At 42.8% G+C, this 15,744-nt stretch overlaps 1 protein-coding gene across 1 annotated transcript in view; it reads right to left on the bottom strand.

The window, feature by feature from the left end:
- The window catches only part of LOC311223330 (uncharacterized protein), a gene marked incomplete at both ends in the record, with an annotated part of 76,060 nt that overhangs the window by 29,185 nt on the left and 31,131 nt on the right, over window positions 1-15,744 (bottom strand). Inside the window, 4 exon segments of the mRNA XM_084308122.1 lie at window positions 3,849-4,078; window positions 5,021-5,096; window positions 5,848-6,141; window positions 10,573-10,893. Coding sequence (XP_084164248.1) covers window positions 3,849-4,078; window positions 5,021-5,096; window positions 5,848-6,141; window positions 10,573-10,893 — 921 coding nt within the window.

The raw sequence follows: 15,744 nt of genomic DNA, 5'->3' as shown, positions 1-15,744 counted from the left end.
AGTATTGTTATGTTGTTGCACAGTTGTAAAGTGGTTGCACAATTTGAAAGGTCACGATATTGGTGTTATTTCAATAAATTTAAACATGGCCCATTTCATGACTATTTTGTTGGGGCGAGGGGGGGGGGGGGGGGCCCAAAATATTTTGGTCCGCCAAAGGGGGGCCTGACAGAAAAAGTTTGAGAAGCACTGTTCTGATGCATGCCTAGATAGACAGTCTCCTCCCCACCGCATGTATATATTCCCTCCCCGCCGTATGTATATTTCTATCCCACCCACCCACCCCCTCCTAATGTACAGTCCCCTCCCCATCATATGTATATACTCTGTCAGGATCTAGGGGTAACAGTACTGTATATTTGAATACCGTTTATGTCACAAATGTACCAGTACTAAATACCCCCCAACCCCCTTGATGATTTTGTGAAGGCACATATGTACATGGTATATACCTTTTGATTTGGGAGTATTTGGGGCTTCAGGCGATCAACCAGAACGATTTGGGCTTATTGCATAAAACACGTCATATGCGATCTATGAAAAAAAATTGGAAATAGGGCGATGTTTAGTGTGTAGCGTGTAACAAACTACAGTGTGTAGAAATTAACTGATTAGTCAGTAATGGACTATGAACAATGCCTGTAAAATGAGCCATACTATTGTCTCCATAGCTATAATACAGAACACACGATGGGTCTGCAAACATAGCTAAAATGGTCAATAACGCTGGCACCATTTAGTAAAGATGACGAAAGCTGGTGGCAGTCAAAGAGTTAAACGTTAAATAATTAACCTACAAACATAAGACTGTTCTGAGAGCACAATATTAATGTAACTACAGAATCGCTGGGTATTTCTTTTTTTCCGCTTTCTTTTAATGCATGTAACGTTATATCTTTAACAATATGAGGTCCACTACAACAGTACCCTGCGGTGGAAAATTTATGAATGAAGAGGAGAAATTCTGAGGAAACTGAAACTATAATAGTGTCTGTTTACACAGTAAATCAACTGTTGAGTGTTTGATGCTTATTTATGTGCTTTAGAACGTAACTGCCATGATACAAAAAAAAAATTATTACTCTCATTCCTGCTTTGACCAATACTCGGTCACGTTCTCTCTTTTTCTCTTGTCTTTTTTAGAATGAGTCCAGAAGCCGAGAACAAAGCCTAACTTTACTTTTAACGTTATCAAATAAAGATAAATGTCCTCCCCTCGTCCTAAACTGGTCCTAAATCGATACAAGAGTACTTCCTTGTTTTATGAATGAAACTGTACACGGATACAAGCAGCTGTGCCGTGTGTTTGACCAATCAGTAAACCCTGCCCCCATTGCCCGGGGTACTATCTGCAGTGGAAAACAAAGTACTTGGTGACAAAAGCAGTATTAAGTACTTATTTTTCCACTGTAGGTAGTACCCCCATTATTAAATGGCCGGTACCATGTAGTGGAAAAGCGCCAGTCAGAAGCCTGGCTGGGCTCTGCTGCTGGGGTGAAATGAGAGGGAGGGAGAGAGATCCTGATCCTGCCAGCGCTGCCAGGATCCTGATGAGATCACATAACCCCCATCCTCCACTCACTACACTGGCTCCCCGTCTCATCCCGGATCAATTACAAAATCCTGACGCTCACCCATAACTGCATAAACGGACACGCACCCCTCTACCTTCAGGAACTCATCATTCCACAATCCTCCACCCGCACCCTCAGATCCGCAGGTAGCCTGCTCCTTCAGGTCCCCAATACCCGGCTCTGCACCATGGGTGAGCGAGCCTTCGGCTCGGCTGCACCACACCTGTGGAACAGCCTCCCCATCCAGCTGAGGGCACCACAGAGCCTGGACTGTGAGGGTTTGCCTGTCCCTGGGCCCTTCTCTCCTTTCCATCCTCCTCAACAGCCCCCACCCTTGCACAGACTTTCCTCTACTCCTCAACAGCCCCCACCCTTGCACAGACTTTCCTCTACTCCTCAACAGCCCCCACCTTTGCACAGACTTTTATTCTTGGCTTTAGTGTTGTCTCCAATGTGTTTTAGCCTTGTGTTATCTTTAGTCTTGTTCCCTTGTTAATTGTTATTTATTAGTTCCTTGTTTGGTGGTTGTTTACTCTGTCTAGTGTTCAGTCTTTTCTTGTGTGGTTAGTTTGGTATGCTTCCCTGTTTATTTCCCCGGTGTATTTTGGCCATGGTGTTTTCCTATACCCCTGTGTGTTAAGGCCCTCCCATAGTCGAGCAGACTGTACACAGAGCAGACTCCGCGGAGGTCCACTGGACTCTTTGAGCCTTCATAGTCGAGCGGACCTCCGCGGACCAATTTCCTACATGTCACGCGCCAGTTTACACAATTGTCCCCACGCTGTTCAACTTCTGTCATGTCGTCGTCATCCGATGTCAAAATAAAGAGTATGTTATCTCCGTTTCCAATATTTCGATAATAAAACGGGCAGTTTTACGCACTTGAATAACAGGTATATAGGCAGCGAGATGCAATGTACCGTATAGGCTTGAGGTGGACAGCGCTGGTGCTGAAATGACAAACACGCATTGCATGAAATAAAAGCACCAGTTTTATTTCAAAATATTGGAAACGGAGATAACATTATCTCCGTTTCCAATATTTCGAAATAAAACTGGCAATTTTACACACTTCATTTAGAAAAGCCATTCAAACATCTCTCTTGGCACGGAGCGAGTGGTCAGAGTAAAATGCAGATCGGCGTCACATTAAATGCAGTTCGATGTCAACCAAAACGCCGAGCAGCGTTTTGTGTGACACCAAGTCAGCGGCGCGGATGTCCGCGCGTCAGAAAATAGTAGCTTCGCACCTGTGGGTCTGCTGTCCGCTGAGATCAAAGCTCAAAGAGCCGCGCGGACCTCCGCGGAGTCTGCTCTGTGTACAGTCTGCTCGACTATGGGAGGGCCTTTAGTTATACCTTCCCTCTCAGGTGTGTCTTGTTACCAATTACCCCCTTGTGTTAGTTAGTTCTACCTTCCCTCTCAGGTGTGTCTTGTTACCAATTACCCCCTTGTGTTAATCAGCCTGTGTATTTATGCCTGTGTACCCCTTGTCTCCCCGTGGCGTCATTGCGTTTCCTGCCTTGTTCCCCTTGGTCTGTTCCTGACGTTTTTGGATTAGTCTTGTCTCCCTGTGTATCCTGGCTCTCTCACCTGGTAATGTTTTGCACCGTCTTGTGACGTGTCTTTTTGTTTTGTAAATTTTTGGACTTGCTCTCTCTTTATGAGATTATTCTTTGTTTTGTATTTTCAGCACCTTCTTGTGACGTGTCTTTTTGTTTTGTACATTTTTGGACTTGCTCTCTTTATGAGATTATTCTTTGTTTTGTATTTTTGCCCTCTGCCAGTCTTAGCTGAGCTTTACCTTGCTTTGTTTTACTGCTGCCTTTGAAGTATTTTGATTACACTTCACCCCTGGTGAGCAGTGCAGTGCTCACTTTGACAATTCACATTTACCTCTCCCTCGTCTCTGTTTGCGCCTGGGTCCTCTGCCAACACAATCCTTAACATGGACTCTTTTAAAGCAGGCCTGAAAACCTACCTGTTCAAAAAGGCATTTGACTGTTAGCTTTTTTTTTTTGTGCTGTTGATTTTTAAATTTTCTGTTTATACTATGTTTTTAATTAACTATGTTCTATTTTTATCTTTTTATTCTGCATTTTATTTTATTTGTTTTACTAATAACTATTTTATTTTTTTTAACTATGCTTTAACCCTGTAGTGTAGCACTTTGGGATCCCAGCGAACAAAAAGTGCATTACAAATTCAATCTATTATTATTATTATTAGAGAGATGTGAGCAGAAGCAGGAGGGGGTTAAAGGTACAGTGTTACCAGATACCAGCTCCGGGGTTTGCGGCCAGGCTTCCTCTTGATTTTGATTTCTGCAGCCAACTGGTTGGTCCCGCTGCCATGGCTCCTTCCCGGCCCACTGTGGTTCAAGGGCAGCAGGGGCTTGCGTCTCCTGCCCTTCGGCCAGCCTCTCTTCCTCTTGACAGGGACTTGTGGGTTGGGCAGAGGGTTCTCAGAGGAAGGAGGTGGTAGGGCAGCCCCTGGGCTGAGTTCTAAATTTGAAATCTGGAGAAATTCACTGTGTAATAAGTTACTAAACTCCAACCCACACGTCAGACAGAAACAAAAAAAAAAGTAAACAAAGAACAATATCAAGCAGGGCTCTTTTGCCTCTAGGTCACTGTTTGATGGCGTTACAGATTATACAGAGTAAATGGAATTTTTAAACATTATGTTTTGACTGTGATCAAGTTTCATAGAGATCATGATGTTCATCCAACAAGTTTATGAGCTAATTTAGACCTGTTCGCTGTTTACAAACATACCGTGTTCGAGCCAATCAGCAATACCAACTGAGTCACGTGACTAAGTTACCCCGGACCTGCGCGAGCTGCTGCGCCAAAAGAAGTACAACGGGGCTCTATGGAGAAACCATGACACTCCCCCCGGACTAAAAGTTGTTTCAAATGAAAACGGCTGGATGTCATTTAGCCAAATCAGCATGGCTGTGAGTGTGAGTCTTTCACCTTTTACATATCTAGCGTTGGCATGGATTGATTGTTTAGATCGCTAGCATGGCTAACAAATGCAGATATATTGTAGTCTGCCCCGTTGTTCTGACCAGGATTACGTTCCTTTCTGCCTCTGGTCTGCGCGCACATATTTATCATGACGTCGTCGGCGAACAAGTCTATATGCATCCATCTTTGCATCAACATAGCCGTCATTGGCTTAAAGGGATATATTTTAGTCCTTTTCAACAGGTTAATATAGGTCTTATATATAGGTCCTTTACACACGTCATCATCTCACCCCCTATAAATGTGTGATGTCATCAGGTGTAATTTGAAGCCGCTCCATGTGGGTTACAGTGAATGGGGAAAGATGTTAAAGATGTTAAAGATGACAGTGAGAGCGTCCATGTTCTGAGTATTCGTGTTGTGGCAGACCGGCTGGTGTGGTAATAGACGGCCGCTATGTGTCGGCCAAGGTACTGGGGTATATGCCCATATTAGGAGTTCCGGAGAAACTCCCGCCAGAGCATAGCGCATCAGCGCAGATGAAGCGCACCTGTGTCAGACACGCCCAAGACAGGTGAGCGCAATCACCACACCATCATGGAAGATAGAAAATGGAGACAGAGTGGAGTAGCTGAGGCTGAGGTGAAGCCGGCGTGAACGTGAGTAAGAGAGAAGAAGAGGAGGAAAGATTGCCGTCTGTGTGACCCCATGCTGTGTGTATCTGCTTTTGGAAGGAGGACCCTGCTGTGTGCTATATCCCCTGAACGTATGAGAACCCACCTGTGCATCGACCCCTGCTTGTTTGACGTCTCTTCTCCCGGATCATCCCCCACCCGTACGAGAACCGCTCTCTGTGCACCGAACCCCGCTAACGGACCAAGACGCGTCTCTAGGATTACGGACTGGCTGACGATCACACGAACCCCTCCTTTCCCCCTAAACAACATTAAAACTGCTGTTAAACTTGCTTCTACTGTGTGCCGTGTGTATTTTGGTAAATCCAGTCTAGTGACAACTCGGAACACCCCCGAGTCTGTCACAGTGTACATCTTCTGTTTCAGGGCTGAGAGCACTACTAGAGAATAAAGCTTATTTGAGAATAACAACTCAAAACATTATGTGCGTCAACTAAATCAATCTCCCATTCGTTGTCTATGGAGAAGCACCCAGACGTATACCTGATGACATCATTTAATTCTTACTTCTGAACCTTCCTAAGCCATGGAAATAAAATAGTGGACTTAACAATCCCCTTTAACCTTTCAAACAAAAGCAGGAGGGGGTTAAAGGTACAGTGTTACCAGATGCAAGCTCCGGGGTTTGCGGCCAGGCTTCCTCTTGATTATGATTTCTGCAGCCAACTGGTTGGTCCCACTGCCAGGGTTCCTTCCTGGCCCACTTTGGTTCAAGGGCAGCAGGGGCTTGCGGGACTTGCGGCTCCTGCCCTTCTGCCAGCCTCTCTTCCTCTTGACAGGGACTTGTGGGTTGGGCAGAGGGTTCTCAGAGGGAGGAGGTGGTAGGGCAGCCACTGGGGTGAGTTCCAAATTTGAGGCAGGGAGAGGGAGAGGGAGGCCCAGGGGGGTCTCCAATGGCTTCTGGGGGAGACGGCAAAGATAATTAGAGGTTACTTCCAAGGCTAAATGGCAGTTTGTGTTTAAGTCTCCATTGCAGTGTTTAAAGTTAGAATCTGCAATGTTGTCAAACATGGTACTTTGATTGATTGAAAACTTTTTGAATCTGTTGAAAACAGATTGCAGAATGGGTACAATACAGTACGGCTCAATACAAACAATTGTTAAGGGGATGCAGACCAGAAAAAGACTTTCATCTTGTTTACATCAGGGTCCCCCATTTTCAATTCATCAAGACATTTATGACATACAGATATACAGTACTGTTTCATCCTGACATTTATGACATACAAGATATACAAATATACAGTACTCTTTAAGAGAAAGAGATCATAAAAAAATATATATACATTCTAGAGGGAAGAAACTGTACATTGCAAGGGGTTGGGTGGGGGGGGGGGGGTTGGACATTTACCGGGGCCAGTTTCGAATTGCAGCCACCCGTAGGTGCTCTTTGAGAGTGGTTTTGAAGGAGGGAAGGGATTCACATTATTTTTCAGCAGTGGGTTGGGCGTTCCACATTGTTTTGGCATAATTGCGAAACGTGTTTAGTCCCTTGTTTGAGCCGAATCTGGGTTGAACATGATTTGTGGAACTCCCAATGGTGTTGTGGTCGTGGAATTCACTTACCTTTGGGAAGTATTTCGACATGTACATGGGTATCTTAGTGGTGTAGTGTATCTTGTAGACCAGGCCCATTGCAAGTTGCTGTACTCTGTCGTCTACTCTAAGCCATCCTAGGTTGTCAAAATGGGCAGGGGTGAGGTGGGTTTTAGGAGTAAGGTCAAGCAGTAGTCTGACCAGTTTGTTTTGTGATGTTTGTGGTCTTGTTTTTAGGGCCTTTGAGGTGCTTTGGTACCATGAGGTGCAAGCATAGTCATAGTACCCTTGAATGAGTGCTCCTGTTAGAGTCTTCAAGGTATTCTTGTTTACCAGAGAGGAGATCCGGTACAAGAATCTTGTTCGTTGGTTGAATTTTTTTTATTATTGCCATTTTGTCACAGGAAAGATTTGCCTCTAGGATAGAACCCAGGTAGGTAATTTCATCTTTCCTTGTGACAATATTGTCACCCACTGTAACAGAGAAGCCGTTGGCCTTGCTGAGTTTGTTATTTGATCCAAAGAGAATGGACTCTGTTTTACCCAGGTGTAATGATAATTTGTTATCAGCGAGCCAGGTGCAGATTCTGCCGAGTTCAGAGCTGAGGGCTTTTTCAACCTGCAACTTGTCCCTGTCAGAGACCAGCAGGGCTGAGTCGTCCGCGAACAGGAACAAGTTGCAGTCACAAGCTGATGACATGTAATTTGCATAAATTAGGAACAGTAACAGTACTCCGCTTTGTTTACAGTTTTTATTTGAAGTGTGGATTGGATTTCAGTGGGTATAGCGGAGTAGTTGCTACTGCTAGCCAGACCTCAGGCTCTACCAAGCAAGGTCTGGAGAAATTCACGGTGTAATAAGTTACTAAACTCCAACCCACATGTCTTTTGCCTCGAGGTCACTGTTTGATGGCATTACAGATTATCCCTTTCACTACCACTACAGAAGGTTAACCTTTCACTACCACACTACAGACGGTTAACCGTCTGTAGTGTGGTAGTGAAATGGTTAACCTTCTGTAGTGTGGTATAGTGAAAGGGTTAACCCTTTGTCATGTGGCAGTGAAGAGGTTAACTTGCTGTATTGTTGCAGTGAAAGGGTTAACCGTCTATAGGGTAGTGAAAGTGTTAACCTGCTCTAGTGTGATAGTGAAAGGGTTAACCCTTTGTCGTGTGGCAGTGAAAGGGTTAACCTTCTGTATTGTCACAGTGAAAGGGTTAACCGTCTGTAGTGTGGTAGTGAAAGGGTTAACCTTCTGTGGTGTGTTAGTGAAAGGGTTAACCCTTTGTCATGTGGCAGTGAAAGGGTTAACCTTCTGTATTGTCAGTGAAATGGTTAACCGTCTCTCGTTTGGTAGTGAAAGGGTTAACCTTCTGTAGTGTGGTAGTGAAAGGGTTAACCCTTTGTCGTGTGGCAGTGAAAGGGTTAACTTGCTGTATTGTTGCAGTGAAAGGGTTAACCGTCTATAGGGTAGTGAAAGTGTTAACCTGCTCTAGTGTGATAGTGAAAGGGTTAACCCTTTGTCGTGTGGCAGTGAAAGGGTTAACCTTCTGTATTGTCACAGTGAAAGGGTTAACCGCCTGTAGTGTGGTAGTGAAAGGGTTAACCTTCTGTGGTGTGTTAGTGAAAGGGTTAACCCTTTGTCATGTGGCAGTGAAAGGGTTAACCTTCTGTATTGTCACAGTGAAATGGTTAACCGTCTCTCGTTTGGTAGTGAAAGGGTTAACCTTCTGTAGTGTGGTAGTGAAAGGGTTAACCCTTTGTCGTGTGGCAGTGAAAGGGTTAAGGATTTGGAGAGGATCTGCAAAGAGGAGGGGACCAAAATCCCTCCTGGGATCTGTGCAAACTTGGTGACCAACTACAAGAAACGTCTGACAGCTGCTTGCCAACAAGGGTTTCTCCACCAAGTACTGAGTCATGTTTTGCTAGCGGGTGAAATACTTATTTTACTCAATAAAACACAAATGCATGTTTAAAATTCATATGTGATTTTCTGGGATTTTTTTTGGGTGATATTCTGTCTCTCACTGTTAAGATCGAGCACAGAAAGACTCAGAAGAAGCTTCTATCCCCAGGCCATCAGGCTGCTAAACGAACAATAAACAATATGCAACAACCATCAAATGCACACAGCACACACACCCACACGCACACACTCACTTAAACAAACAACACACTGCAGCACCCACTCTCCACACTTTAGATCACACAAACACACTTTAAATTTATTGATAAAGGATTTGCACTACAACTCGTACACCTACTGTAAATTGTACCTAAATTGCACCTCATCCCATTTCTGCCTTGCACTATATAGTATTGTATATTAGTACACTGCATAGTATTGTGTATTGTATATTATATGGTAACTCAGTTACGTCTATTCTGCATCGAACATTGTACATATGTCTATACTGAACACTGTGACCTCATTTTTTTACCTCATTTTTTTACTTCTAATTTACATACTATACTATGTTATTTTATTTCATACTTATCTTATCTTGTCTTGCACAGTCTCTGGAGCGTAACAGTAAGAAGCATTTTGTATAAAAGTATTCTGTACTTCTGTATGACAACTATTAAAGAAACTTGAGAAACTTGATGACCATACCATGAAAAGTATAGACCATTAATTTATTTGTAAGGGGGCAAACTCACAAAATCAGCAGGGGTGAAATACTTATTTTCACCACTGTATCTAGCGTTGGCATGGATTGATTGTTTAGATCGCTAGCATGGCTAACAAATGCAAATATATTGTAGTCTGCCCTGTTGTTCTGACCAGGATTATGTTCCTTTCTGCCTCAACATAGCCGTCAATGGCTTAAAGGGACATATTTTTGTCATTTTCAACAGGTTAATATAGGTCTTATATATATAGGTCCTTTACACACATCATCATCTCACCCCCTATAAAAGTGTGATGTCATTAGGTGTAATTTGAAGCCGCTCCATTTGGGTTACAGTGAATGGGGAAAGATGTTAAAGATGTTAAAGATGACAGTGAGAGTAGGGCGGCTACGTGGCGTAGTGGGCAAGGCGTTCGCCACGAATGCGGAGACGCTGGGATCGCCTGTTCGATCCCAGCGTTCTACATTGCTTTCAGTTTAGCTGGTCGTTCATACTAATACACATTGGCCGTATTAGGGGGTGGGAAACAAATGGGTGGGGATCGGGCGTTGTGGACAGCGACTCCTACAGGTCGGTTGGTGCGCCTGCGCAGTAGAATCAGGAAGTGTCGGGGGCAGCGTGAGCCTCCCACGCGTTACTCCTCGCCACTGAGAGATCGAGCTGCGCAGGTGAAAAGATGCGACTGCTGTTACCTCAAGTACCGGAGGGGACTTGTGCTATGTATGACTTAGTCCACATTGCAGCCGGCTTGTGGGAGGCAAGAAACAGTGTTCGTGACAGGGGAGGGTTGAATTGGATGATACGAAAATTGGGATGGGAGAAAATATAGAAAATGGGAGAAAAAGTGGATAAAAAAAAAAAAGATGACAGTGAGAGCGTCCATGTTCTGAGTATACGTGTACATCTTCTCTTTCAGGGCTGAGAACACTACTAGAGAATAAAGCTAATTTGAGAATAACACCTCAAAACATTATGTGCATCAACAAAATCAATCTCCCATTCGTTGTCTATGGAGAAGCACCCAGACTTATACCTGATGACATCATGAGTTTAAGTCTTACTTCTGAACTTTCCTAAGCCATGGAAATAACATAGTGGACTTAAAAATCCCCTTTAACCTTTCAAACAAAAGCAGGAGGGGGTTAAAGGTACAGTGTTACCAGATGCAAGCTCTGGGGTCTGCCAGGCTTCCTCTTGATGGGACTTTCTGCAGCCGACTGGTTGGTCCCGCTGCCAGGCTTCCCCTTGATGGGACTTTCTGCAGCCGACTGGTTGGTCCCGCTGCCAGGCTTCCCCTTGATGGGACTTTCTGCAGCCGACTGGTTGGTCCCGCTGCCAGGCTTCCCCTTGATGGGACTTTCTGCAGCCGACTGGTTGGTCCCGCTGCCAGGCTTCCCCTTGATGGGACTTTCTGGAGCCGACTGGTTGGTCCCACTGCCATGGGTCCTTCCTGGCCCACTTTGCTTCAAGGGCAGCACGGGCTTGAAAGATGTTAAAGATGACAGTGAGATGACCGTGTTCTGAGTATACGTTGTAATTGGAAAATATTATCATGTCATATAGTTTCTGTGTTAAATACATATTTCTCTGTACAAAGCTTTAACTAGTCTGACTAGGCAAAGACACTAGGTGACAGTCTGACAGTGTTCTTATGGCAACGACCAAGGTTAGGAGATATGGCATTTGGCCTTTTCTCCAGTTCTTTGTCTGGACAAAAACAGTTTTGGCTCCCTTCCTCTTTGTGCTCTATACTGCGAACTACAGATACAGCGAGGCCATGTGCCATATGCAAACATTTGATGATACTGCTCTTATCGGTCTCATCAACAAAGGTGACGACCGGGCCTATAAAAAGGAGATTGGCTCATTTCTTGGAACTAAACATTGAAAAAACCAAGGAGTTGGTCATCAACTTCAGTACACAGTAAATTTCACAGACAAATATGCAGTGTCAAAGTACATTGACTCTTTCAGAGTTATTACAACAACAGTTTGAGTAAAATGCAGACAGTGTTGGTGAAATATTTCGTAGTTAATTGGCTGGTGTAAGAACTACTCTGGAAAGCTCCGCCCATCTCCTTCTCTTGAAAAATCTTCACAACACGCCATTTTCTCCACGTCGAGTCAGAGGTAACTCAGGTAAGTTTCTCCCCCTAATCACATATTAATTAATTAATTCAGTAGCTATTGGCTTCCAGCAACTTGCAAGAGGTAATGTTAATGTTGTTAATACAATGTGGAGGGGTGATTGTGAATTGTATCGTTTGAAAAAAAAAATCGAGAAAATTTCCTGATATTACCAAGCTAACATTGGCTTAGTGACGAACATTTGCACGCCATGTTCTGAGGTAAATTTGTCCTACAGTATGAAATCAATTAACAGTTATTTGGCATTTGAACAACGTTATTCTTTTGTTAAGTCCACAGATTTTAGCGACGGCCAAGACTGCACGTGCGGGCGCCATTTCACGTTGAGGCCTTGGTTTGGTGAGTTTTAGCTTAGCTTGGAAGGTGTCTTGCTAGCTAATGTTAATGGAGAAATACCCTTGAATGATATAAGTAATCTGTACTATGAAATGGTGTGTTATGAGAGTGAGTGCATTAGAATGTATCCAATATGGTTGATTGAGTTTAATGGAAAAAACGGGAAAAATGCAAGGAAAGCCCTGGGGTATATTACCAAGCTATAGCTAACATTGGCTTAGTGACGAACATTTACGCGCCATGTTCTGAGGTAAATTTGCCCTACAGTATGAAATCAATTAAGTTATTTGAATGAATGAATGAATGAATGAATGAATGAATTTTTATTCACACACACACACGATACATTTTACATGCGAGTATCCTCATGTGATAACATGTCGCAAATTGTGTGCATGTGCCAGGTCTCCCAAGAAGCTATTTAAAGCTTTTGGAGGGAGCCTGAACACAGATACAAACAGAATATGAACAACAAAACAATAACAAAATAAACAAAACAAACAAACAAAAACAAAACAAAAAACTACGACGTGGGTAGGTTTATACACCTACCTACTAACTGACGTATAACAGAGATACATAATACAGACAATTTTATTCCTAAGTTATCATTTTAATTAGAGATATGATTTGAGCAGTTCCTCTTTCAATGATTTTTTAAAGGTTTTAAAGGTATTAGTCATTTTTAGATTTTCATCAAGCTTGTTCCAGATCTGTGGACCCCTGCATGCTATGCTTAGGCTAGCACAATTTAGCCTTCTCCTCTTGCCAGATATAAGATGCTTGTTTCTTGTGTTGTGGATGTGCAGTGGTTGGCAGACTGGGATAAGCTCAGACAGTCTGTGATTCATGTTGTTGACAACTTGATACATAATTGATGCGTTTTGATGAATGTTAAATTCAGCGAGCCTCAGGAGACCAAAGCGATTTGGTATTTGAACAGAAGCAGCCTTTTAGAATAGAGCTTTAATATTGTTCACCATACTCCAGCTGGTTTTGTATCTTAAAATACCGTAGTTCAAAGGGCTAACATGACGATGTTTTTGAGGATATAGCAAGAGATGCATCCACTGGGGTGCTAACCATCAAATATGACACAGGTTTGATTACATTTGTAATCTATATTTAATGACTAAGTTATTTGTCATCATGTGAAGCTTACATTTGATTAGATAAGGGACATCTTTATGAGGAAACTGTGTATAATCTTTTTTTTATTTATCCTGTCTCCACGCTAGCCTCATCTGAGCAGTCTGTCTCCACGCTAGCCTCATCTGAGTGGTCCCAACCATCATCCCTGGATTCGTCAGGGTCCCAACCATCATCCCTGGATTCGTCAGGCTCGCAGGATACTGTCATCATTTCAGAGGACCCTTCCAGAAAATGCCAGAGGCTGGATACAGAAGCTAAGCAAGTAAGAGTTGACACACATGTAATATGTCTCTTAATAAAATGACAAATAAGGTGATAGGTATAGGTACAAACCGTAGGAAGCAGTAGCCTATTTTGAAAGAGGGCCAATGGGCACAATTTAACATGGTCGCCACTCAAGGTCAACGCGTAAACAGGAAGTAAGGTTGTAACTGTGGCCATTATATGGTTTCATCATTTATATGATATTTCAGTTTGTAAGTGTAATATTTGAGAATGTATTTATGTTTCATTTCTTATTTTCTTTATTATTTAATTTGCTACAATTTATAATATATTCATTTTGACGTCTGGTCATATATGGTGTCCCGTTAGGTTGCTGTCGCGTTTTTACCTTTGGAACTGATCAAGACACCTGCGAGCAAGCGGCAGGGATGGTCTGAGACTGGGACTGATTAAGACACCTGCGAGCAAGCGGCAGGAATGGTCAGAGACAAGTTGTACAGGCTCTCTAAATTCTAAGAGTGTACCACTATGTGTAGTGTACCACTATCAAGACTGTTACCAAGAACAGAAGAATAAGACCCCTTTTTATGTAGCATGCAGTCAACGAGGTATTTAATGTTTGTTTGTATTTTGCTTTTCTGATGTGTTGTTTTCATACCGTGTATATTATTGTTTGTGTTGACCTGACGCAACGTATGTTTCTGTTTAAGTTTTCACGGTGGATTGGAGGTGGATTGGAGGACCAAGCCTTTAATAAACCCGTCGAAAGGAAACCACTTGTGTCTGCAGTGCTTGGAAGGAGTTACAGTGAAAACTCGACTGTTCATCGATGCAAGTGGGCGATGAAGCAAGTCCAAGTTTAAGGCCGGCGTCCAGCGGACCTTCCCCAACAATTGTTTGCTGCGCTGCCTGCTCGCTGACATCAAAGGACAGATGAGTCACAAACAATACGCACTACACGCATAAACACAAAGAAGTAAGAAGATGCACACAGTATAATGAGCAGCGTTTCAAGATAAAGCCATAAAGGACTTGGACATTATAAGTTAAGAGTGGTCAGGTCAAGAAGAGTGCTTTGTAAACGTTTCTATAATATATTTTACTGTGAATTCTAATTACTGTGGTGTGCGTGCTAAAACGTTTTGACTTATTTGCCTATATAATTTAACTGAAGCTAACCATTTGTACACATTAAGGTGTCAACGTTAAAGTATAAATATTTTCTGATTGAACACCCATTTCTAATTTAAAGTGTGTTTTGGAAATTATAACCTATAAAAAGCACGTATAATTTATAGGTGAAGGCTATTATTGGCATTTAATATTTATGTTCCTAAGTGTTCTGAAGTGCTTAATATATATGTGGAGGTTATTTTGAAAGCCAATTGAATTAAGCAATTTGATTTGTTCGGAGAGTACTGCATTTAAATTCAAATTCGAGTACAGCACATGTTAAAGGTTTAAATGTGTATTTACTATCTTTTCTTTACAAATTTTGGTCAATTTAAAGTAGTGATTTACAATGACAGAGCCAATTAGGCCTGCAATTGAAGTAGGGGACAGTGTTAGGGATAGTGCAAATTCCCAAGACCGACCTGAAGAAGGTCATGTAGAAGGTGCTGAAGCCCAGCAAGAGGTACCAAAACAATCTCAAAGAACCAGAACTCTAACAGAGAAGGGTAAAGCAATGCAGGAGGATAAGATCAAAGCGCTGCAGCAAAGGTTTAATTACATTTACAATAAATGGAGGACACAAGTTAAATCTTCTAAAGGTCCGTTATCACAATCAACAGAACATTTGTCTGATGAGCTGCTTACTGATATCATTACAGATGTCACAGGTCTTTCTAATGATGTGCAGCATATTTATGATGAACTACGTGACATCTCAACTCCAGACCAGGACACACGTCTAAGAGTGGATCTGTGTGCAGGGATTTCTGAGATAATTGTATCCAGAGCCACATTTAGACTGGGGGGAAGTGTGTTAGAAGAAGGAGAGAAAGAGTGGCCAGAAGCAGGCTCTCTCTTTGACTCAAGCACCTATAAATCTGGTTCTGCCACTTCTTCCAGGAAAAGCGCCTATAAATCTGGTTCTGCCACTTCTTCCAGGAAAGGCACCTCAGTGCATTCAAGCAGTTCTTCTGTAAAGCGACGAGATGCTGTCGCTGATGCTGCTGCAAGCCAAGCTGTTCTGGAAGTGTTAAAAGAACAAGAAAAAGAACAATTGGAAATGCAGTGCCTAGAAGCAGAAGCTAAAAAGAAGATAGCTGAGCAAGAGGCAGCAGGCATAAAGCGTTGTTTAGAGCGTCGTTTAGAACAAGAGGAAGAGGAAGCTAAAATTAAAGCTCAACTGGAAGAAGAACATGGAGCTATACAAAGGACTCTGGAGGAAAAGCGGAGAAAGATACAGCATTTGGAGGCAGTGAAAGGTCTTAATGCAGCACGAGCAAGAATTCTTGTGTACGATC

Source organism: Notolepis coatsorum (genome assembly GCF_963971535.1).
Source record: "Notolepis coatsorum genome assembly, chromosome: 2".
Taxonomy (NCBI): Eukaryota; Metazoa; Chordata; class Actinopteri; order Aulopiformes; family Paralepididae; genus Notolepis; species Notolepis coatsorum.
This window is presented reverse-complemented; position numbering and strand designations above follow the sequence as displayed.